The sequence below is a fragment of the Siphateles boraxobius genome, unplaced genomic scaffold, assembly GCF_051911475.1.
Source record: "Siphateles boraxobius isolate OS27281-9 unplaced genomic scaffold, OSU_SipBor_1 49, whole genome shotgun sequence".
Lineage (NCBI taxonomy): Eukaryota > Metazoa > Chordata > Actinopteri > Cypriniformes > Leuciscidae > Siphateles > Siphateles boraxobius.
The window spans coordinates 3,607,185-3,629,423 of record NW_027509130.1 but is presented as its reverse complement, the minus strand read 5'-3'; the positions used below and the strand labels follow the sequence as shown (position 1 = coordinate 3,629,423).

General features: G+C 37.7%; 2 protein-coding genes across 2 annotated transcripts; both read left to right on the top strand.

Annotated features, from left to right (window-relative positions):
* Window positions 1-652: 652 nt before the first annotated feature.
* On the top strand, window positions 653-11,009 carry LOC143711120 (nuclear factor 7, ovary-like). The gene is made up of 6 exons (XM_077202456.1): window positions 653-1,225; window positions 1,335-1,430; window positions 6,694-6,924; window positions 7,023-7,045; window positions 7,121-7,239; window positions 8,390-11,009. The coding sequence occupies exons 1-6, from the start codon at window positions 830-832 to the stop codon at window positions 8,884-8,886; spliced, it is 1,362 nt and encodes a 453-aa protein (XP_077058571.1). The 5' UTR covers window positions 653-829; the 3' UTR covers window positions 8,887-11,009.
* On the top strand, window positions 10,810-22,026 carry LOC143711123 (E3 ubiquitin-protein ligase TRIM39-like). The gene is made up of 6 exons (XM_077202459.1): window positions 10,810-11,208; window positions 13,767-13,862; window positions 14,844-15,074; window positions 15,163-15,185; window positions 15,261-15,379; window positions 20,649-22,026. The coding sequence occupies exons 1-6, from the start codon at window positions 10,810-10,812 to the stop codon at window positions 21,131-21,133; spliced, it is 1,353 nt and encodes a 450-aa protein (XP_077058574.1). The 3' UTR covers window positions 21,134-22,026.
* Window positions 22,027-22,239: the final 213 nt, after the last annotated feature.

Below are 22,239 nucleotides of genomic sequence, written 5' to 3'. Positions count from 1 at the left end.
AAGACCACAAACTCACATAAAAAGCCAAGAGTCAAACTTTCCTAAGTGGAACGCTGATCACCATAATGGTTACCAAACTTTTCAATAAAACATCAACATCTAAACCTCTGTTAATTCGCAATAAGAACTTCTGTAGACGTCTGACAGAAATAAAGTCAGTCTGGTTAGTAATAAGTGAAGCTGGTAATGCTGTTTGTGTAGTTGTTTAATCCTCCTCTGCTGAGATCTTCACAGATTTAATGTCTTCTTTTATCTTCAGTTGATTTAATCTAAGTCTGTGGCTGAAGTCAGTCTTGTGTTTCTCTTTCCTTCAGTGATTCTGCTTGTTAACAGCAGGTGTTCATCACTAATGCTCAATCATCTCTTAATTAATTACTTCATTATCTCATTAACTTTAACTCTGATTCAGACTTACTTTAACACTCTTTAGAGTGGGGTCAAATGTTCTCTGAGTAGAGTTAATTTAACTTTGGTGATTTTGCTGTGTGTGGCTTTCTGTGAACAGGGATGATAGTGGTGGACTTTAAGCAGAAAAGGAACTAGTCAGTGTGAGGGGAAATATTGAGCAACTCCAGGCTCTTACAACACTTACCAGAAAGAGACTGACTTCTTATTTCTCCTTTCTGTCACTGACTTTGTCTTGACAAAAGCAATAATGAATCAGTAGTCAATGAAAAGTGAAGAAGAAAAACTTTCAACAAGGATTTATGCTTGTTTCTGAACAGATAACAGATATTTGTGATTCTCATAGTTATTCATTTTTGAAACGTTAATTTTGAGACCTTGATTCAGAAATTGGAAACGAAGGTTGCTGGAGCTCTAAGAGAAAATGGCTTCACTATCTGAAGACGATTTTTCTTGTCCCATGTGTAAAGAAATCTTCAAGGCTCCTGTTCTTTTATCATGTAGTCACAGTTTCTGTAAAGAGTGTCTTCAACAGTTCTGGAGAACAAAGAACACGCAGGAGTGTCCTGTCTGCAGGAGAAGATCCTCAAGAGATGATCCAACATGTAATCTTGTGTTAAAAAACTTGTGTGAGTCGTTCCTGAAGGAGAGAAATAAGAGGCGTTCATCAGGATCTGAGGAGATCTGCAGTTTACACAGTGAGAAACTCAAACTCTTCTGTCTGGAGGACAAACAGCCTGTGTGTTTAGTGTGCAGAGATTCACAGACACACGTTAATCACACATTCAGACCCATCTGTGAAGTGGTTTCATCATATAAGGTAAGACAGATTTACAGATAAGGATAAACAATTGTTAAAGCTTATGTATTATATAGTATAAGATCATAATAAAGTCTGTTATCTTATAGATTTTGTCTTTAAATTCAAGGAGGAGCTCAATAGAGCACTGAATTCCTTACAAGAGAAACTTAATCACAATGCAAACATTAAAGGAGAGTTGGAGAAAACAGTTCGCCACATCAAGGTGAGTATTAATTTTTTTAACATATTCACAAATTTGATTGTGTTTCTATATTGATAAATAATTGCGTTTCTGTATTGATTCAAAATATATTCACACACACCTCTTTCATAGTCATTCGCATATAACAATGATCAAGACTGGACGCCTCTGTTAGCTGGTTATTCAGTAGTGAGTGGGACTAATGTGCCAGTGCTAATCCCATTAGCTAATGCTCACTTTCCGTGTTTTCATCTGAGGGATAGTTGCACATCGGAGTAATGGTTGTGCCAAAAGGTACACTGTAAAACCTTGCTGTAAAAAAGGCCACATTCTGACAGCAACATACCATTTTCAATTAAAACAGTAATATACCATAGAAAACCATATATTCCTGGTAATATCTTGCAGGAATATAGTGTGAATTAACAGCGCTCAAAGTCGACACTTAGAAGCTGTGTTCCAAATTACACTCTATACCCTCATTCACTGTTCCCTAGTACAGTGGTTCCCAAACCTGTCCTGGAGGACCACCAACACTGCACGTTTTTTTGTCTCCCTAAACACACCTGATTCAACTCATCAGCTCATTATCACATGGGTTAATGAGCTGATGATTTGAATCAGGTGTGTTTGATTAGGGAGACATAGAAAACGTGCAGTGTTGGTGGTCCTCCAGGACAGGTTTGGGAACCACTGCCCTAGTACACCAATTTAATCCACTTGACATAGTGAATAAACAGAAGTGAGTGAATTCATACACTGATGAACACAGGGCTGGACTGCCCATCGGGCATACCGGGCACTTTCCCGGTGGGCCGACGTACTTTTTGGGCCGATACAGATCATTCTTTTAAAAAAATATTTAAAAAAATGTTTTTGTCTGAACGGCCCATAATACTCGTACATCGGCGGCGCATTCGTTTAGTTTTGCTTAGTTTTGCTTAATTGGCGGCGCTGGGATCTTTGTGCCGGTGTAATGCATTGGACAAAAAAAGTCAGCGTAGTTTTTTTTTTTCACAGACCGACCCATGAAACACGTAGATCAGCGGTCCATTGGTTCTTTTCTTGATTGACACTGGGCTGGTCCAATCACATCTTTAAACTCCTCCCCCTTTGGGCTCTGAGCGAGCGTGCAGTGTCAGTGTGTATCTGTCAAAATAGTCAGAGATGGAGAAGAAACGCAAGGAATGTGCAGAGAAATAGCGTGAAAAAAAGAAACGCGCCCTTCAAGTGTCTGATGAGGATAGTGAGGAGGATCAGGAGAGAATGAGTGAGTGTAGAGAACTGTGGTAAGCAGAACTATAGGCTACTTTCAGAACACTGAGGCGATGAGTGAGGAACCCATCACACAGTTACGCATTATTTACACATCTGCATAGTTGACGATTACGCATTTTACTAGAATTGTAATGAGACGCGTTTGTAAACCATGTTTTCCGCCAAAATAAAAGATCATGTGTTTATCTCTTTCAAGCGAGTTTTTCTTTGTTCAATTTGCACACTGATTATGGGTTGGAGCTCTTCATTTTTAACTCTCAAAGTGCACCAGATTGATGAATTTAACATTAAAAAGCACACATTTTTCTTACGGGGGTGGGGCTCCCCTAGTCTCAGCCTCAGACGTCACGCCCACGGAACGTTGGCTAAACGTCTAATGCATATGGTACACTTAACTGGAAACACTTCAGGAATGTCGAAGTCGTCATCTGATTGGTTGAATTTTATCGGATTTCCGGGGGGCGCGAGTGTCACGTTTATTTTCGGTCCGCCGGGAAACAAAGCGCAGACGTGTGATTGCGTTTCCTACTGATTTACTCGGTGTTTTGATCAGATGTGGTAATGCAGACGCCATTGTTGTTATACGTGCACGAACAGATCAATGACTTACTGCTTGTTTTCTTCTCCTTCTTTGATTTTCTATGCTGACTGACTTGTTGCACGCCGGTCTGTTGTTGTGGGGACATTTCCACGCCCCGAAACGTGACGCTGAACGAAACGAACTGTAATTGGTTTTTTGACATGTCGGTCAGACGGCCTTATGGGCGGGCCTTGGCCAAAGAAAGCTGCTATGAATTCCAGACCTTCAGCCGTCAGTCTGAAGGTCTGGCTACGCGAGACTAGGCTCCCCCGAACCCCCCTAAAGGGACAGAGATCCACCCACCACAGATTTACCAAAAGTCCTGTCAAACACTGGTATTGCTATGCCAATGCAGCTTATAGCTTGTTTTAGGATTCATCATTGTGGAGTAGTTTGACAGTAGTTATTTCATCTATTAACTCTTACTCATTCCTACCCACTCATTACATGGCTTTAGTGTTTTTAATAGGAGTTAGTATACATTTTCAGGGGCGTGAAAAGATCGGTTGTGTTTATGATTATATGTAGCGGGCCAGTCTAAGCCAAAATGCCCGGGACGATTTTTAGTCCCAGTCCAGCCCTGGATGAACACTTGACACGCAGAATCACTGAAAGACAGAGAAACAAGAACAGAAAAAAGAGAAGAATTAAGTCAAATTTATGATTAAATAATGTGTTATTTAACAGGCAGTGATTGTGTAGTTGCTGATGCAGTGAAAATCTCTTTACTTAAAGTATTTTTAATGAACTCAAAAGAAATAGGTTCACAGTAATACTATGTTCACATTATTAGCACATTAATATTAGTTCCCTTTCGAGAACGTTCAGTTCGTATTGCATACTATACCCAGTGGGAAAACTTATTTTCTCGAGAATATTGAAGTCATTATTTTAAGATGCAGTGCAGCTGCACAGCGAGCATAAAGCAGAGCATCTAGCTCGCTTATTGGCTGTGCTGCAGCAACTGCACAAACCCATGGCGAGGCAGCTAAGACGCGCAAACCAATCGGGTCGCTTCGAGCCCAGGGCGCGTCAGAACCCGCCAGAATGGGCGTGGCTTATGCCTTTATAAGCAGACCAATTTGCCATAGAATCAGATTTAATCTAAAGTCGCTAGTTAATAGCACTGCGTTTTAAAATGGGTAAAATGTTCTCGAAAGGGAACGTACTCGGTTACTAACCTAACCTCGGTTCCCTGAGAGTAGGGAACGAGTACTGAGTAGCCTGCCCTGCTATTACGCTTGGCTCAGATGCTGTCGCTTCAGTCGATTTAACCTGATTCTATGGCGAAATGGTCTGCTTAAATAGACATAAGCCACGCCCATTCTGGCGGGTTCTGACACTCCATGCAAACTAACCTCTCAGCCGCCTTGCCATAGGTTCGTGCAGTTGCTGCAGCACAGCCAATGAGCGAGTTAGACTGAGGTTAAGTTAGTAACCGAGTACATTTATCAATTTAAATGGGTCAATTTAAAGTAGTCGGTTTGCAAATGGGATGAATTCACTTTTATTTAGTGTCATATTTACAACAACATAGTGTAAAGTAGATTACAGTAAATAACTGTACTATTAACAGTAAATTACTGGCAACAGTATTCTATAGTAATACTAACTAGGGCTGGGCGATATATCGCACGATATTGTTATGCTCATCTCGTCAGTAAAGCCGGTTCCTTGATTAGTAGTAAATCACCTTCACCTGCTTTCAGATGGAGCGTCATTAGGCTTGTTCGACTTAAACCGGCGCTGCGCAGACCGATCGGTTGATGACATCAAAGTACCGCGAGAGCGATTCAAAAGCATAAGGAGCCGTCTGCTCTCTAATCGCTCTCGCGGTACTTTGATGTCATCAACCGATCGGTCTGCGCAGCGCCGGTTCAAGTCGAACAAGCCTATTTACTCTACAGCACAAACTCCAGTGTTAAATTAACACTCAAGAGTGTTAAAGTTAATGAGATAATTAAGTGATTAATTTAGTGATGTTTGAGCATTATTGAAGACACCTGATGTTAACAAGCAGAATCATTGAAGGCGAAAATCACAAATTGTAAGCAACCGTTATGGCGATAAGTGTTTGCTTTAGTTGGTCTCTTAACCTTTATACAGTAATTTTAAATTTGTTTGTCTGCTGTTATTTAATTACAACAGTCAAATGAACAAAGAACAGTGTGATCTGATAGTGTTGGTTATGTTTTGGCATAATCATGCTGTGATCTAAAAACGAATCTTATTGAGATGGTTGGTTTAACTTATTGGCAACAACTTTGTGATTATAGAGCATATGAGAATAGGTATGTTTCTTATCCAAAATATTTAATAAACATTGTTCTGATCAAAACACTTTCAAATTAATTTATTTAGAAACACAGACATCAATAATCAGCCTTGATTAGATTATGATCTAATTTTCTATGTAATTTACTTTTCCAAATTGAATATTCTGCTCGTCACCATTTTTGAGATGAATAGACTGAATCTTGAAGTCTGTGTGTGCCTAAGAGAATGATTTTCTTTTTTAGAAAACAACTTTTAAGAAATCCTTTATATTATAGCTAAAATTCTGGATATTTATGCAGAATCATAGTTATGTTGTAACAGACAACATAAATCAAAAACATAAAGTTCAAATGATGATTATCATAATATGACCAACACCATCAGATCACTTTTTTCTTTGTTCATCTGGCAGGTATAACTCAGATAAAGCAGGCAAACAAAATCTAAAGTTAATAATATAAGGGTCAAGAGCCCAACTAAAGTAAACAATGATCGCCATAACGGTGGCTTACAATTTGAGATTTTCTCCCTCAGTGATTCTGCAGGTGTCTTCAATAATGCTCAATCATCACTCAATTAATCACTTAATTATCTCATTAACTTTAACACTCTTGAGTGTGGACTCATATACACTCGCAGGAGTGTTAATTTAACACTGGAGTTTTTGCTGTGTACAAAGAGCCGTAGTTAACTGACAAGCTGAGCCATATCGCATTAATTATCGCTGGCGATACGTCCGCGATATTGATGCGATATGGCTCAGCTTGTCAACTAACTACGGCTCTTTGTAGTAAATGCCGCTCCATCTGAAAGCAGGTGAAGGTGATTTACTACTAATCAAGGAACCGGCCTTACTGACGAGATGCGCATAACAATATCGTGCGATGTATTGCCCAGCCCTAAACAGTAGTTGCCAGTATTTTACCATTAATCTACACTCTAAAAAATGCTGGGTTGTTTTAACCCAATTTTGGGTAAAATATGGACAAACTCAAACATTGGGTTAAAAATTTAATTAAAAAAATGGCTGGGTTTGTCCATATATGACCCAAATTTGGGTTAAAACAACCCAGCATTTTTTAGAGTGTAGTGTCACAAGAACCTAACCCCTGACCCTTGAACTGAATGTGAAAGTGATTTTCATTTCAGTCTCAAGCTGAGCACACAGAGCGGCAGATTAAACGGCAGTTTGAGAAGCTTCATCAGTTTCTAAGAGATGAAGAAAAAGCTACAATCACTGAACTGAGAGAGGAAGAGGAGCAGAAGAAGCAGATGATGGAGAAGAAGCTGGAGGAGATGAACAGACACATCTCAGATCTTTCACACACAATCAACGACATGAAGGAGATGATGAAAGCCAATGACGTCTGCTTTCTGAAGGTCTGATTTCACATCATTGATTGATGATTGATTGATTGATTATTGATTGATGATTGATTGAGTTCTTCTTGATGATAAATGGTGTGTTTGTTCTGCAGGAGTTTCCAGTCTCAATGGAAAGGTGAGTGATCTGCTGGTGTCTCTGGTCTCTCTGGTTCTGATCCACTGCAGTTCTGACTCCTGAATGTTTCTCCAGAGTCCAGATCTCACAGCCGGATCCACAGATGGCTTCTGGAGCTTTGATTCATGTGTCACGATACTTGGACAACCTGCCATTCAGAGTCTGGAAGAAGATGCAGGACATCATTCAAAACAGTGAGTCTGCAGAAGATCTGTGCTGTTACACACTGGAAATCAAGCAGAGGTGGACAGGTTTTTTATGACTCAAAAGTACTATATTATTTCAATTTGTAGTAAGTGAATATCACAATATTTCTGTTATGTAATGATTATGATCAGGGAATATAATGAATATGAATTACTAAGAATATTTTGTCCCCCCCAAAAGTTAGTTCTTAAAATTTTTTTTGCTTAACTGGATTTGGTTGACACTTGGTGACTTTTGTCACATTAGTGAACACACAAAAAAATCATGGACATGATTCAGACTCTGTTAAAGTGTCGTGAAAAAAAAAAAGTCACAAATCCTTCGTGGTCAAAAATGATTTATAAACATAGGAAATGAATGGAAATAAAATTCAAATAAAATACAAAAATTCTGAGCATCTTTTTGTGGTAAATGGTAAAAAAAAATTCTGCACAGCAATGAAGGGGTGACACTCTAATATATCAAGAGTGCAAAATAGACGCATTATACACACCCGATACACACACATATATGTGTATATATATATATATATATATTTTAAAAAATCTGTAATTCAGACACACACACACAAATGAACTGGTGTGACAGACCCAGATTGATTAAGCTGGTTGATTGAGCTATGTCTATTGGTCACCTCATGGCATTACATAAGTTTTTATTTTTTACTTCTACCCAATGGTACTAATCTACCTTCAGAAATTGGATTTTAAAGGCATTGTATCTATTTTAATATGGAACACTGCTATAATTGAAAAATTATTTAAACATATTAGAAAAAAGTGTCTTATTTTCAATGAGGAAAAATAGCTTACAAAATTTTATAAATATTGCATAGTAATCATAAAATCCATTCCAAAATTCTAAATAACAATCAAAAAATGTTATTGAACAAAAATCTATTACATTAGTTTTCCTGAAAAAAAGAGTTACATTTTAAGGCTTTTACATTAGAAAAAAACAATTGTGACCTCTAAACAAAGAGGACCAGAGGGCAAATATTGTTCTTAAGACAAAAAAAAAATGTTCTGTAAAAAAAGAGCAGTTCTCTGAACCAGTTTAAAAGACAAAGACCAGAAATGAACATAATTTTCTACTGTTTTATCGTATAGGCCTAATATGAAGGTTCTGTCTCATCAGCTCCTGTTATTCTGGATCCAAACACTGCTCATCCATCTCTCGCCCTGTCTGATGATCTGACCAGTTTGAGATACAGCTGGGACGAACAATCGCTTCCTGATAATCCAGAGAGATTTGATTTTCTATGTGTTCTGGGTTCAGAGGGTTTTAACTCAGGAACACACAGCTGGGATGTGGAGGTCAAAGATAGTTCATACTGGAGTCTTGGAGTAACTACAGCATCAAACCAGAGGAAGGGAGGTGTTTTCTTTAACACTGATGTCTGGAGTGTGTGGTACCATCAGAATAGACTGACTGGGTCTGGTTTTCCTGTTGAACAGGATCTTGAGCGTGTGAGAGTTGATCTGGACTATGACAGAGGAACGGTGTCATTCTCTGATCCTGTAACTAACACACATCTACACACATTCACAACCACCTTCACTGACACACTCTTTCCATTCTTCAATTGTGATTGGTTTTCTCGTCTGAGGATCTTACCAGTAAATAGGCAGTAAAGGTCACACCAAAATGTTTTTGTGTGAGCTCACCATTATGGTGATCATTGTTCCCTTTGGTTGGGCACTTGGAACTTCATTAAATGTATTGCCATTCTCTTCCTATCTCTTCTTTAAGCCCTTTTAAATCAGTCCAATCGCGGCATCCGATAGAACGGGTGAAGGTGTCTGCGCGTTACTGTCTTTCCGTGTGGCAAAGTGATTTAGATCCAATTAAACTTATCTGACTCCATTTTATCATGACCTCAAATTTAGGTTAGATTGCCTATTGATCAATTATATAGTTTAGCAATACATTTGATTGTTCTATTTAACTCTTTACTTTATATTTTATTTGTTCAATTATATAGTTTAGCAATACATTTGATTGTTCTATTTAACTCTTTACTTTATATTTTATTTGTTCATTAGGAATCTATGTCGCTTAGCTCTCGGTCCTCACGCCTTCTGTTTAACGCGGGTCTCACAATCACAAGCTTTTCGGTCTTGTTTAATACACAAACTTTGTGGCTCAGATAAGATCCAGTTCTGGTTTATTTCTTTGCTCTTGGCTGACATGTGGCATTGCTATGGCCTGCTTGTAGCCCAGATCTTGCAAACAGGAGCGGCCCACCTAAGTGACATCATTCCACGCTGCATGTGGGCCAGATCAGTATTCCACAAGTGCCAGATGTGGGCCGGATCTGGGCCGAAACAATGGTGCTCTCTTGGATTATACCTTTTAAAACACGTTCCTCGAACGTGGAAATTTTTTACATTCCCAGAACCAACACTGAATATTTGGAGAAAGTTCTTATAACAAAAGTCTGTTAGCTGGGTACATTTCAAATACTTTGTGTATCTGAAATTTAACTGAATGAATTTAAAACATTGTGAACTAAGCAGCAAACAGACATCACTGCAACTCAGTTACTCCCTTTTAAAAAAAGCAACATGCAGCATATAATCAATGTTTCTTCTACTTGAGTTAAACACAGTCTCTACTCTTTTAGCACAAGCACGACATCTTGTGGCCTGAATTTGCTCCTAGTTTACTATGTGATTTTCTCATGTCATTTCTCTTCAAAGCATCCAGATCTCTCTGTGATTTGACATTACAATATCCATCTGTATCTAGCTTTACAATCAGCATCTGGGTATTAACTTTTAAAGTATTAGTGCTTCTCATTGACTTGGCCCAGTTCAGTCTCTTTCATCTCTATGGTTCCTCTGTGTCCCTTTCTGGTTTTCTGTGTGTGACTTGTGCATTTATTTCCATACATTTTCTTTTTGTGACAGCTTTACATATTTCTCTGTATGCAGGACATGTTCGGTTTGTTCATGTTTGGGTCATTGGATTATTATTATTTATTATCATTGGGTTATCATCATTGGATACTTTTTCACTCTTACTCAAGTAGTTATTGACATTATAACTTTACTTTTACTTCTGCTTGAGTAATTATAAGTTCTTTTACTTTTACTTGAGTAGTTTTTGCTTACTCTACTCACCTCTACTTCACCTTTGCACCTTTGTGTTTGCGTCTCCAAACACTGACAATCAGACGATAAGCAGACGTGTGTTTTTTACTTGATTTTTTCAATGTGAGTTTTTTGAATGCATTTTGTTAAAATTTAACCTGAAGAAACCCTGATGTTCCTTTCTGACCTGTTCAAAGGTGATCAGAAACTCCACCCTCTTTCAACACTAACCAGGAAAAGACTGATTTATTTCACCTGTCATACTGAATCTGTTCTCTTTCAACAAAGGCAAAAAAGAATCAGCGATCAATAAAGGAAGAGAAACTCTTTCAATCGGGATCTTTGCAAAGTTTGTTTCTGAACAGACTGCAGATTTTGTAATTCTTCTGGTTAATATATTTTTAAAACCATCGTTCACAAACTGAAAGTAACGTTTATATTACTGGAGCTCAAACAGTGAAAATGGCTTCACTATCTGAATATGATTATATCTGTCCTGTGTGTTGTGAAATCTTCAACGCTCCTGTTATTTTATCATGTAGTCACAGTGTCTGTAAAGAGTGTCTTCAACAGTTCTGGAGAATCAAGAAAACTCAGGAGTGTCCTGTCTGTAGAAGAAGATCCTCAAAAGATCGTCTTCCATTAAATCTTGCATTAAAGAACTTGTGTGAGTCGTTCCTGAAGGAGAGAAATGAGAAGAGTTGTTCATCAGGATCTGAGGAAATATGTAGTTTACACGGCGAGAAACTCAAACTCTTCTGTCTGGAGGACAAACAGCCTGCGTGTTTAGTGTGTATTAATTCACAGACACACGACAATCATACATTCAGACCAATCGGGGAAGTGGATTCATCATATAAGGTAAGACAGATTTACAGATGAGGATAAACACTTGTTTTAGCTTATGTATTATCCCACATAACAAGCGATCTTGGCTCAAACGTGTCCTCACGCTGGCACTGCTGGCCTCCTGTCAGCAATGGCATGTATTCTGTCAGCCAGAGCTGGTTCGTGTGTGGCAATGATGGCAGAGCATGATCACGGCAAACCACATGAGGGCGATTGTTGGCGGGAAGAGTGTGTCCCAGATCAATCCAGTGATCATCTTCTCCAAATCAGGATTGTTTTCTTTGGCTAATTAAGTGCACTTAAATGCAGTTGACTTGACTGACTTAGAATTTACTTAATTTGAAATCTGTTATGTTTGAAGTCTGTTATGACTTGGAATTTCAAAGTTTAATTTTAAACAATACTACAGTTTAAAATATTTAATTGAAAATTCCTGTGATCATTTAACCAATCATTCAATATTTCATATTTTGTTTATCATGGGGCATTATTTTAATAATATGCTGTCATGGAATACACAGTATTTTATTAATGTGCTGGATATGTTCCTTCCTCACTATTGATCGAGAAAAAAAAGGACAAATGACTGGCAGCAACGGTTGCCAATGTCACGTTTGTGTCTGTTTTGATCTTGTTTTCATTCTTAGTCACATGTCTTTTGTTTTCCCGCCACTCATCTGTTACCATGCCTACCATCATTAGTTCATCTTCATCACCTGTGTCCTGTTAATCACCTTCATCTGTATCACCTGTTTATGTTCATCAGTGTCTGTATTTAGTTTGTTCGGTTCAGTCAGTCTTTGTCGGTTGTTAGTCTTATTTAGATGTGTGTTGTGTGCGTGTTCCTGCCCGTCATCCTGCCTGCACCTGTACCTGTGAGTGTTACTTGAGTAAACTGTTTGTATTGGAGCCTTCTGACTTTGCGTCCTTCAACCCGCACAACACCGTGACAGCCAAACATAACCCATAAAATTTAAGTAAAATATCCTAATTTAAATAAAGTGCAAATTTTTTTATTTTAAATAATAAATTTTCCTTAAGTGTTTTACAGGAAAGAAAATGCTATTTTACAGGTATTTCCTGAATTAAAGGAAAACCCTGACAGCCACAGTACATTAAACACTAACAGATCTCTCAAGATCTCAGCATTTTCACATTTTGCAATCCAATTTGACTTTATTTCTTTCATACTAACGGTCTTATTGAGAGGTTTAGGTGATGATGTCTTATTCGGAAAAAAGTTTGATGTCACCATTATGATGCTTAGTGTTTTCTTCAGTTGGGCTCTTGACCCTTGACTTTTTAACATTAATTTTTCTTTTGTTGCTTTTACTGTGTGTTTCTTATACATGATTGTCATGGCAAAAAATGCAGGAGAAAATCTCATCAGAAGATGTTGATCATGTATTGGTGATGTCATCATCATATAGTGGCCTGATTTACTGATATCACTTCAAATCAAATCTCTGAGTGGATTAATGGATGAATTCACATGATTTATAGTAGCCTTCTGAAATTGTAGCATCAGTATTAACTGGTTTTCTAACAACTAATATCAAATTTTTGAATCAAAGATTAGCCTCTATGATTAGTGAATCAAGCCACTAAATAATGATTATACCATCTCTAAAAAGTGACCAACATATCTGAGCAGAGTTTCTCTTGTATTTTTCCCCCCATAACAAACATTTATCATAGACACACAGTTACAGCAGCCAGAAAAAAAACCTAATGTTTTAAAGTCAAGGGTCAAGAGCCCAACTAAAGCAAACACTGATCATCATAATGACGACATACAACTTTATTATTTTCAATAAAACATCATCTAAACCTCTGTTAATTTGCAATAAGAACTTTAGTATGAAGGAAATAAAGTCTGGATTGTAATAAATGAAGATGCTGATATCTTGAGAGATCTGTTGGTGTTTAATGTTCTGATTTAAAGGGTTGTGTGGGTCACCTTTGAGCTGAAGAGTAGAGCCTATTCTTCAGTCCAGGATGGGCAAGAAAACACTGGTGTTATGCTGCATGTTACTTTATTTAACAGGCAGTAACTGCGAAGTTGCTGATGCAGTGACATATAGTTAGATTAATTCATGCATCTAGTTAGCTGCAAGAGATTCTCATTTTACAGTGAATGTGTTTGTACGTTGTTTAACAGGTATTTCCTGAATTATTTCTGTGTTTTTTGCACTTCATTTAAATTAGGATATTTTACTGCCAGCTGTAGCTGACAGTCAATGACTGTTTTTTCTTGTTTTTTTTTTTTTTTCAGTGTAGATAAGGCTCAGGTGTGGCTCAGTTTTGGGGTTTCTGGTTTACTTAAGGCTGAGAATCGGTACTAATACTAAAACCTATTCAGGCCCAATGCAGACCCAGTTATGGGCCAGTCATGTGTGGCCCTTGTCTTTAATCAATATCTCTGCCACTCCAGGGCCGTCATTCTTTGCGGAATGTGCGCAGAGGGAAAAGGGGCTGTGAGGACTGGAGCTGAGCCAGAAAAATATTGCTATCTAAGATCATATTACAGAAATCTCTGGTGTCTTATCGATTTTCTCTTTAAATTCTAGGAGGAGCTCAATACAGCACTGAAGTCCTTACAAGAGAAACTTCAACACAATGAAAACATTAAAGAAGAGTTTGAGAAAACAGTTCAACACATCATGGTGAGGATTGATTCTTTTGGTATAAGCACAAGTTTGATTAGAACAACTGAATTGATTTGTCGGACATACTTAGATGTTCCTTTATTGACTGAAACACACAACCGTTTGTGTATAAAGATGATCAAGCTCAGTATGCCTAGGGCCGGTACCATGATGGTAGTTGAACAAATTCAGGGTCACTGGATTAGTTTTGAGTTGACAAAACCAAACTATCCAACCAGGCTTTGTTGGTACCATGATGCTGATCATCAACTTTCTCTGTCAACTCAGGCTTTGATCCTGATTTTAGGAGTTTAGGTGTGACATCAGTAGCGAACAGCCAATGACATGCTGAGAAAGAGTGAAACTGCGATTCATTTCTCGCGAGAGAAGCAGTGCGATTCACTTCTCTCTTCTGCACAATAATATGAGATTGAAAAATATTAAGAATTTAAACTAATTTAAACAGCAAGAAGAAAATAGCTGTCTATGTAAGAGGACAACTAAAAGAAAAAGTCTTATTGTACAAATTTAATTTGTACAGTTGATAAAGGTATAGAGAGAATTAACATTTCTTTATATATTTATTCATTTAAACTGTGCATAATAATAATTGATAAAATAAAATTGTACATGTGTGATAGATTAAGGGTATATCTAATATATAAATCATACAAAATTGTTATTTTATATAAGCATTAGTAAAAGCCAGACGATTTTGTCTTTAAAAATCATTTGCTATGTAGTGGCCTTTAATTTGGAGTAGTAACAGGTGGAGTGACTTTATCGCATCAGACATGTGTCACTTTGCTCACAGCTGATTGGTCCAAGTTCTTTTTGCAACCTCTTTACCTGGAACATAACCTGCCTCGGACCAGGTTAGCTGTGGAGTGTAAGTTACTATGGCGATGAACACTGCTAAAAGCCAAACCGCTTTCATCAGTTTCATCAGAATCAGTTTCATCTTTGAGATGATTGAAGTGAATGTGATTTTGATTTCAGTCTCAAGCTGAGCACACAGAGTGTCAGATTAAACAGCAGTTTGAGAAGCTTCATCAGTTTCTCAGAGATGAAGAAGAAGCTACAATCACTGCACTGAGAGAGGAAGAGGAGCAGAAGAAGCAGATGATGAAGGAGAAGCTGGAGGAGATGAACACACACATCTCAGATCTTTCACACACAATCAAAGACATGGAGGAGATGATGAAAGCCAATGACGTCTTCTTTCTGAAGGTCTGATTTCACATCATTGATTGATTGACTGATTGACTGATTGATTATTGATTGATGATTGATTGAGTTTGGTGTGTTTGTTCTGCAGGAGTTTCCAGTCTCAATGGAAAGGTGAGTGATCTGCTGGTGTCTCTGGTCTCTCTGGTTCTGATCCACTGCAGTTCTGACTCCTGAATGTTCCTCCAGAGTCCAGATCTCACAGCCGGATCCACAGATGGCTTCTGGAGCTTTGATTCATGTGTCACGATACTTGGGCAACCTGCCATTCAGAGTCTGGAAGAAGATGCAGGACATCGTCCAAAACAGTGAGTCTGCCGAAGATCTGTGCTGTTACACACTAGAAATCATGCATGGGTTTTTCATGACACAAAAGAACTAGATTATTTCAGTTTGTAGAAAGTGAAGATCATAGCAGTTCTGGCATATAATGAATATTAACTGTTTTGTGATTCTTCACACTGAAACACAAATATAATATTGTGAACTCAAGAGCTTAAATATGATTTTCAAGATCCTCAAAAAGTTTACATTATAATGTGTTACTAGAGGAACTATTAACAGTCTCTCAAGTTCATTAAGAACATTATCCATTTTATAATCTCATCAGAAAGGTTACAGGGTACAAGGGTACATAGATTATGGGTGCACTTATTTTGTAAAAAAGTTAAGAATATTTTGTATTCCAAAAGTTACTACATGTGTTTTTTTTAAGATTGTTCTTTAGACAAAACTTTTTGGATAGAATGTATATAAAATCATAGTTATATTGTTCAGATATACCGTGAGCAGGATAGTTCAATCAGCAGTCATTATATCCCTTCATGATTAATACATTAAATGGTTTGAATATATTATAAATGTATACATGGAATAATACTGTCATGAACTGTTCCGAAACACAAGGGTTGAGGATCCAAATGCCGTTTAAATGAAGGGCAATCCAAGAACATAATCCAAAAACAGGCAATAGGTCAAAACAACAGTCCCAACAATGACAGGGTCAAAGGCGAACACAAAGAAATCCAAGAATAACAGGCAGAACATAAAAATAAAATAAAAACAAAGGAAACCAGAAGAATACACAGAATTGCAGTATGAAATTAGCCAAGACTATTCAAAGAATGACTGAGATAACCAGGCTTATATAGGGTGAGCTAACAAGGCTAATAGACACAGCTGAAGACAATCATGGATGAGACCAAACAGTGAGTTCTGGGAAATGTAGTCCTTGATTGAGTGGCAATAGTCTGGGGTAGAGCGTCCTCTGGTGACTATCAATGGCACTCCAGCTGCTGATCGGGACAAATACATTGGGTTAATGTATTTGATCACTTTCCTGCAGAGTTTAGCTCCAACCCTAATCAAACACACCTGAACAAGCTAATCAAGGTCTTCATGATTACTACAACCTTACAGGTACACAACAAAATCCCCAGTGTTAAATCAACACTGCTCAAGTACATATTGACCCAATCTAAAGTGTTAAAAGTGTTAAACTTAATGAGATAATTAAGTGATTAAGTAAGAGATGATTGAGCATTAGTGATGAACACCTGCTGTTAACGAGCAGAATCACTGAAGGAAAGAGAAACACAAAAACTACAACTGACTTCCGCCACAGTCTTAGATGAAATCAAATGAAGATAAAAGAATACATTAAATCTCTGAAGATATCAGCAGAGGATTATTAAACATCTCCACAAATACCATTACCAGCTTTACTTATTACTAACCAGATTTAAATCATTCTGCTATGCCTATACAGAGGGTATTTTTGAGAATTAACAGAGGTTTTGATGTTGATGTTTTATTGGTAAAATGCAATGCCACCATTATGGTGATCAGTGTTTGATTTAGTTGGGCTGTTGACCCTTCACTTCCTATGTTAGATTTTCTCTGCAACAATGTATATAATGTTGTAAAGCAGAAAAATCAGAAGATGTTAACTTTTTTTTAAATTATAGCATATCATTGGAACCTGGCCTTATTGCATCTAAAGTCACTAATCAATGTTTTTTCATTAATACATTTGAGGGTTTTGTGTTGCCTACCCTGTGAAACTACAGCATGAGAAATAAGTTAGGCACCAATCATTTATCATGTGTAATATTTTGATCTCAAGTTTTAACCGGACACACAGACATAAAAAATCAGCATATGAATCTCAACAATGGTGACAATAAACAAAAAGTTTCATGCTGCAATGCATGCTGGGTATCACCATATTACAAATATCCCAGTATGCACTGCAGTATGGATAATTAGGTTTCACTTTATTTTGATGGTCCCTTTAACACATTCTGTTGTCTATAAGTAACATTGCACCTTCATGTCTACTAACTCTCATTAGAGTATTAGTAGATTATTAGTAGACTGGTAGGGTTAGGCTTAGAATAAGTTGAGATGTAGTTGCAAAGTTACTTAAAGTCAGTAGAGTGTCTGTTGGAGGACCATCACAATTAAAAGTTTTCTGATATGAAGCGGACTGTACACTAATACTCTAATGAGAGTTAGTTGACATGTAGTTGCAAAGTTACTTAAAGGTAACAGAATGTTCAAAAGGGACCATCAAAGTAAAGTGTTACCGATAATTATTGTCACTACTGTTCAGGATTCTATGAAAGTGTTGATGTCTAGGGGTGCTTTCACACTGGCAGTTTAGTTCGGAACAGGGCACAGTTCAAACAAAAAATTGTTCATGTGAATGTTGCCAGGTGAACCTGAGACTACCTGCAGGACGCGCTCTGAGTTCGGTTGCTCCCGAACTGTGCTGCGATTCAGGTGAAAAGGAACACGGACTCGGGTATGCACTTGTTCAGGAAGTAAAGTAATCTGTGCATGTGTTTTAGCCGATTATGATGTATTAAGTTAAATGAAACACATGTAAGGGATGATAGTGTTAATGATTTACCTTGGATACGAGCGTGAGTGAGCCTCCACTGTATTTGCGCACAGCGCGTGATCAGGGCAACAAATGAATGGAAATTCACAGTCTCCTCAAAAGAGTCCATTTGCAAGCAGCAGAAAGCCACCTTATGCACACACAGAGTAAACCTGTGTTGTTCACTCAGCTGCGCATAATAGCACAGAATTAATTAAAAACACAATATGCTGACCCACGTTCTGTTTTCTATCATGCACCGTGCACGTTTGCGATGATGTAAGATGCACGCAAACACACGCAAACACACAAGGGTTCGGTAGAATCAAGTTGAGTGTGAAACTAGACCAACGCTACGAGGGGGTGCCGGGAACAATCACACTTGGGTTCAGACCACAGCAAACAAGCCAATTGTGAAAGCCTAAGTGTATGTTTTCACAGGTTGTAGATGTTAATTGTTAGCATTGACAATTGTTTAATAGAAAACTATTAATTGTTTAATATAACTATTTTTGTTTGTTTTTGACAGATTTGTTATAGCTGAACCTCAGTCAATAATCAAATAAAATCAAGTGTTTATCATGAAACACTACTAAGGCCACTAAAGCAAACACTGATCCATAATGGCGGCATAATCTTTTCGATCAACATCAACTCTCAACAATAAATTCCGTTGACTTGTAAAGTCAATCTGGTTAGTAATAAGTAAAGCTGGTAATGCTGTTTGTGGAGTTGTTCAATCCTCCTCTGCTGAGATCTTCAGATATTTTAATGTATTCTTTTATCTTTATTTGATTTCATCTAAGGCTGTGGTTGAAGCCAGTTGTATTTATTGTGTTTCTCTTTTCTTCAGTGATTCTGCTTGTTAACAGCAGGTGTTCATCACTAATGCTCAATCATCCCTTAATTAATCACTTAATTATCTAATTAACTTTAACCTGTTAACCGTTGCCAGAGCGCCAACGCACTGAAGCGTTTTTTTTCAGATTTAAAGTTATTACCTTGACAAACTATACATCATTAAAAAGATATAAGACTCAAGTTTCAGTATTTGACCACTATTGTACTCTGAGAAACTTATAGTGACAGTTATTTCTTAATTTGTGTCAGGAGTTATGTAATCAAAAAATTAGTCAATACCTTTAATATGAATTATGAGAGTCAGCCACTCTCATTCAGAAAAAAACTCCTGTGAGGTCTTCATGACAGCGCTTGACAAAACAACGTCCCTCAGGGCTTTTAGCTCAAAAATGTGCAGATTTGGAGAAATATTGATAGTTTCTCATAGGTTTGAATCAGATTTATATAGACAGGAATAATATTTGTTGAATTTATACCCAAATGGGCCGATGTAATCATTATGAGCGCTGGATACTCAGATGTACTGTGTTTTCAATCCATACTGGCAGCCTGAGGGCGCCCTGTGCACATTTAGTCCATATATGGAACACATGAAGAAGTGCCATAATTATGTGACATTCATGAAGTCTCTGACACAAACAAAGCTTGCAGAGATCGCTGTAACATGCAGATAAAGATGTTTTGAAGACAATAAACATGATTGCAATTATATTTGATTTACCTGTGTTCTTCGAACCATGTACCTGTAATTTTGTAGTAATCATGAAGACCTTGATTAGCTTGTTCGGGCATTTTAGATTATGGTTGGAGCTAAACTCTGCAAGAAAGTGGATCTCACGGTCCAGAGTTGAGGACACCTGGGTCAATATATTACAATATAATGAATAATACCCAAGGAAATTAATTGAATGACTTTAACGTAAGTCTTTGTATTTTCAACTTTTGTATTAACAACAAATTTTGAGTTAAACATGCTTTTAAAATTTAAAGGCCCCCTGAAATCAAAATTTACGTTTTTTAGCTTTTAGTATGACTATGTTAGCCTTAAGGTTGTTAATAAGCTGGTGTGTTCCAAATCAATGACAAAATTCGCATTTAGGAGATATAAGCATTAAAAACGTACTCTCTCTCACTTCCGCTAAAATGGATCACATATTTTTATCACTGTGGACTTCAGCTTCTCATCACATCTTCTGTCCAATCAAATGCTCTCTAGAATCTAAAGCGTCCCTCCCCCTATTCTATAAATACCACCTGGCCAAAGCGACAGTTGACGTGTCACAGAGCAATATGGGTTGAAGATGTGTGTTTGGTTGCTCAAACGCTCAAGTTTTATTCTGTTTTCCAACTTCCAACTTGGTTAAGAATGAAATAGCTAGAATTTATTCACTCCTCTACTTTTGAATCCAATGTATCATCAGTGTTCGGATTCACTTCCATGGTGCTGTCAAGTACGACTTGCAGTCTGTGAGGTAAACTAAATGCTATTGGCTATTTGAAAAGGGGGAGGAGCCATTCAATATGACCCGCCTTAGCTTCCCTTTTTAGTGGAAATTAAAGGAAACGTGTCATACAAAGCTTCGCGTTCCAAGGCACTTCAGTTGGCTTTTAAGGCAATCACTTTCCACATACTGTAAAAAATATTGCCTTGGTTTAACTCTAAAATAATTGAGGCAACTGTTTCTCAGTCCAGTGACCGTGATCAGAGGAAAATGTCTGACGTGTTTGATCAATAGGACAAGTGTCACAATTCATAATAATCTGTGTTCGGTTCACTCTTGATCATTATGCGAACATTAAAATAAAAGCATCTGTTGATTGTGTCTCATCAGCTCCTGTGATTCTGGATCCAAAAACTGCAAATCCATTTCTCACCCTGTCTGATGATCTGACCAGTGTGAGATGGATCGAGAACAAACAACCTCTTCCTGATAATCCAGAGAGATTTGACTGGTATCACTGTGTTCTGGGTTCAGAGGGTTTTAACTCAGGAACACACAGCTGGGATGTGGAGGTCAAAGAGAGTGAATGGTGGAGTCTTGGAGTAACTACAGCATCAAACCAGAGGAAGAGACGTGTTTTCTTTAACACTGATGTCTGGTGTGGGCGGTATGGACTGACTGGGTCTGGTTTCCGTGTTGAACAGGATCTTGAGTGTGTGAGAGTTGATCTGGACTATGACAGAGGAACGGTGTCATTCTCTGATCCTGTAACTAACACACATCTACACACATTCACAACCACCTTCACTGACACACTCTTTCCCTTCTTCTGTTGTTCTTCCTCCCTGAGGATCTTACCGGTCAAACGCCAGTAAAAGTTATACCTGTAGGTCTGGACTAAGTTTCTTTCATCTTTACACTAGTCATTTTTCCAATATTTGTATGTGTAGATCTTCTCAGAAATCCTCTTAAAGGGATTGTTCATTCAAAAATGAAAATTCTTTTTATCATTTACTCTCATGTTGATCCAGTCCTGTATGAGTTTCTTTCTTCTGTTGAACATAAAAAAAGATATTATGTGGCGTCTCTCCTCTGGATGTGAGGAACAGATAGAGGAAAGAACAGGATGTCTGACGGAGAGCAGGGCGACGGAGGCGGGGAATTGTCCGGAAGGATCAGAGGGACGTTAAGCAAACAGTCGCTTTGAGTGATGAGCAGCAGGAAGTGTGGGTGTCGGTCTCTCCTCTTTTGCTCTTCCCATGCAACTATCCACTAGCTGAGCTCTGATGCCTTTTCTCTGATTTTTACACATTTATTTTAGATTTTTCGTGTCAACGTCGGCATCTGTCCCCTCCAAACTTCTTCAAACAAGGACTCTTCCTTTTCAGTCCTAATTTTCACGTCTCTGCCGTAGGGTCCTTGCTGTAGCGTTTAGCCATCCGCCATGATTTTTTTCATCCAAATCTAAATGATGGGTTTAGCCTTTTGTGTCATTTTAATTGGTGTTACATATACACTATATTGACATTGTAAAGTATTGGGACACCCCTCAAAATCATTAAATTCAGGTGTTCCAATCACTTCCATGGCCACAGTTGTATAAAATCAAGTACCCAGGCATGCAGACGCTTCTAGAATCAGAAAGAGCTTTATTGCCAAGTGTGCTTGCACACACAAGGAATTTGTTTTGGTACTGAGGCTTCCAGTGGACATATACAAATACAACATGAAACATAATACTACAAATTATAAGAATAAAAAATAAAAATATAAATATATGAGAATAAAACTATCACAGTTGGGTTTAGTCAGAATAGACATTTCCAGATTTACAGATTATGAACCTATTTACAGTGTTTTGAATATTATAAATAAATAAATCTACATATAAGTATCACCTGAGTTGTGGGATATTGCACTAAACAGTGGGAGTATTGCACTTACAGGCATATGCCTTGGGAGGAGTGTTAACTGTTCAGGA

Coding starts and splice junctions, on each gene's coding strand:
- LOC143711120 (XM_077202456.1), top strand. CDS start 830: ATGGCTTCACTATCTGAAGACGATTTTTCTTGTCCCATGTGTAAAGAA. Junction 1,431..6,693: donor AAACAGTTCGCCACATCAAG/GTGAGTATTAAT, acceptor TTTTCATTTCAG/TCTCAAGCTGAGCACACAGA. Junction 6,925..7,022: donor ATGACGTCTGCTTTCTGAAG/GTCTGATTTCAC, acceptor TTTGTTCTGCAG/GAGTTTCCAGTCTCAATGGA.
- LOC143711123 (XM_077202459.1), top strand. CDS start 10,810: ATGGCTTCACTATCTGAATATGATTATATCTGTCCTGTGTGTTGTGAA. Junction 13,863..14,843: donor AAACAGTTCAACACATCATG/GTGAGGATTGAT, acceptor TTTTGATTTCAG/TCTCAAGCTGAGCACACAGA. Junction 15,075..15,162: donor ATGACGTCTTCTTTCTGAAG/GTCTGATTTCAC, acceptor TTTGTTCTGCAG/GAGTTTCCAGTCTCAATGGA.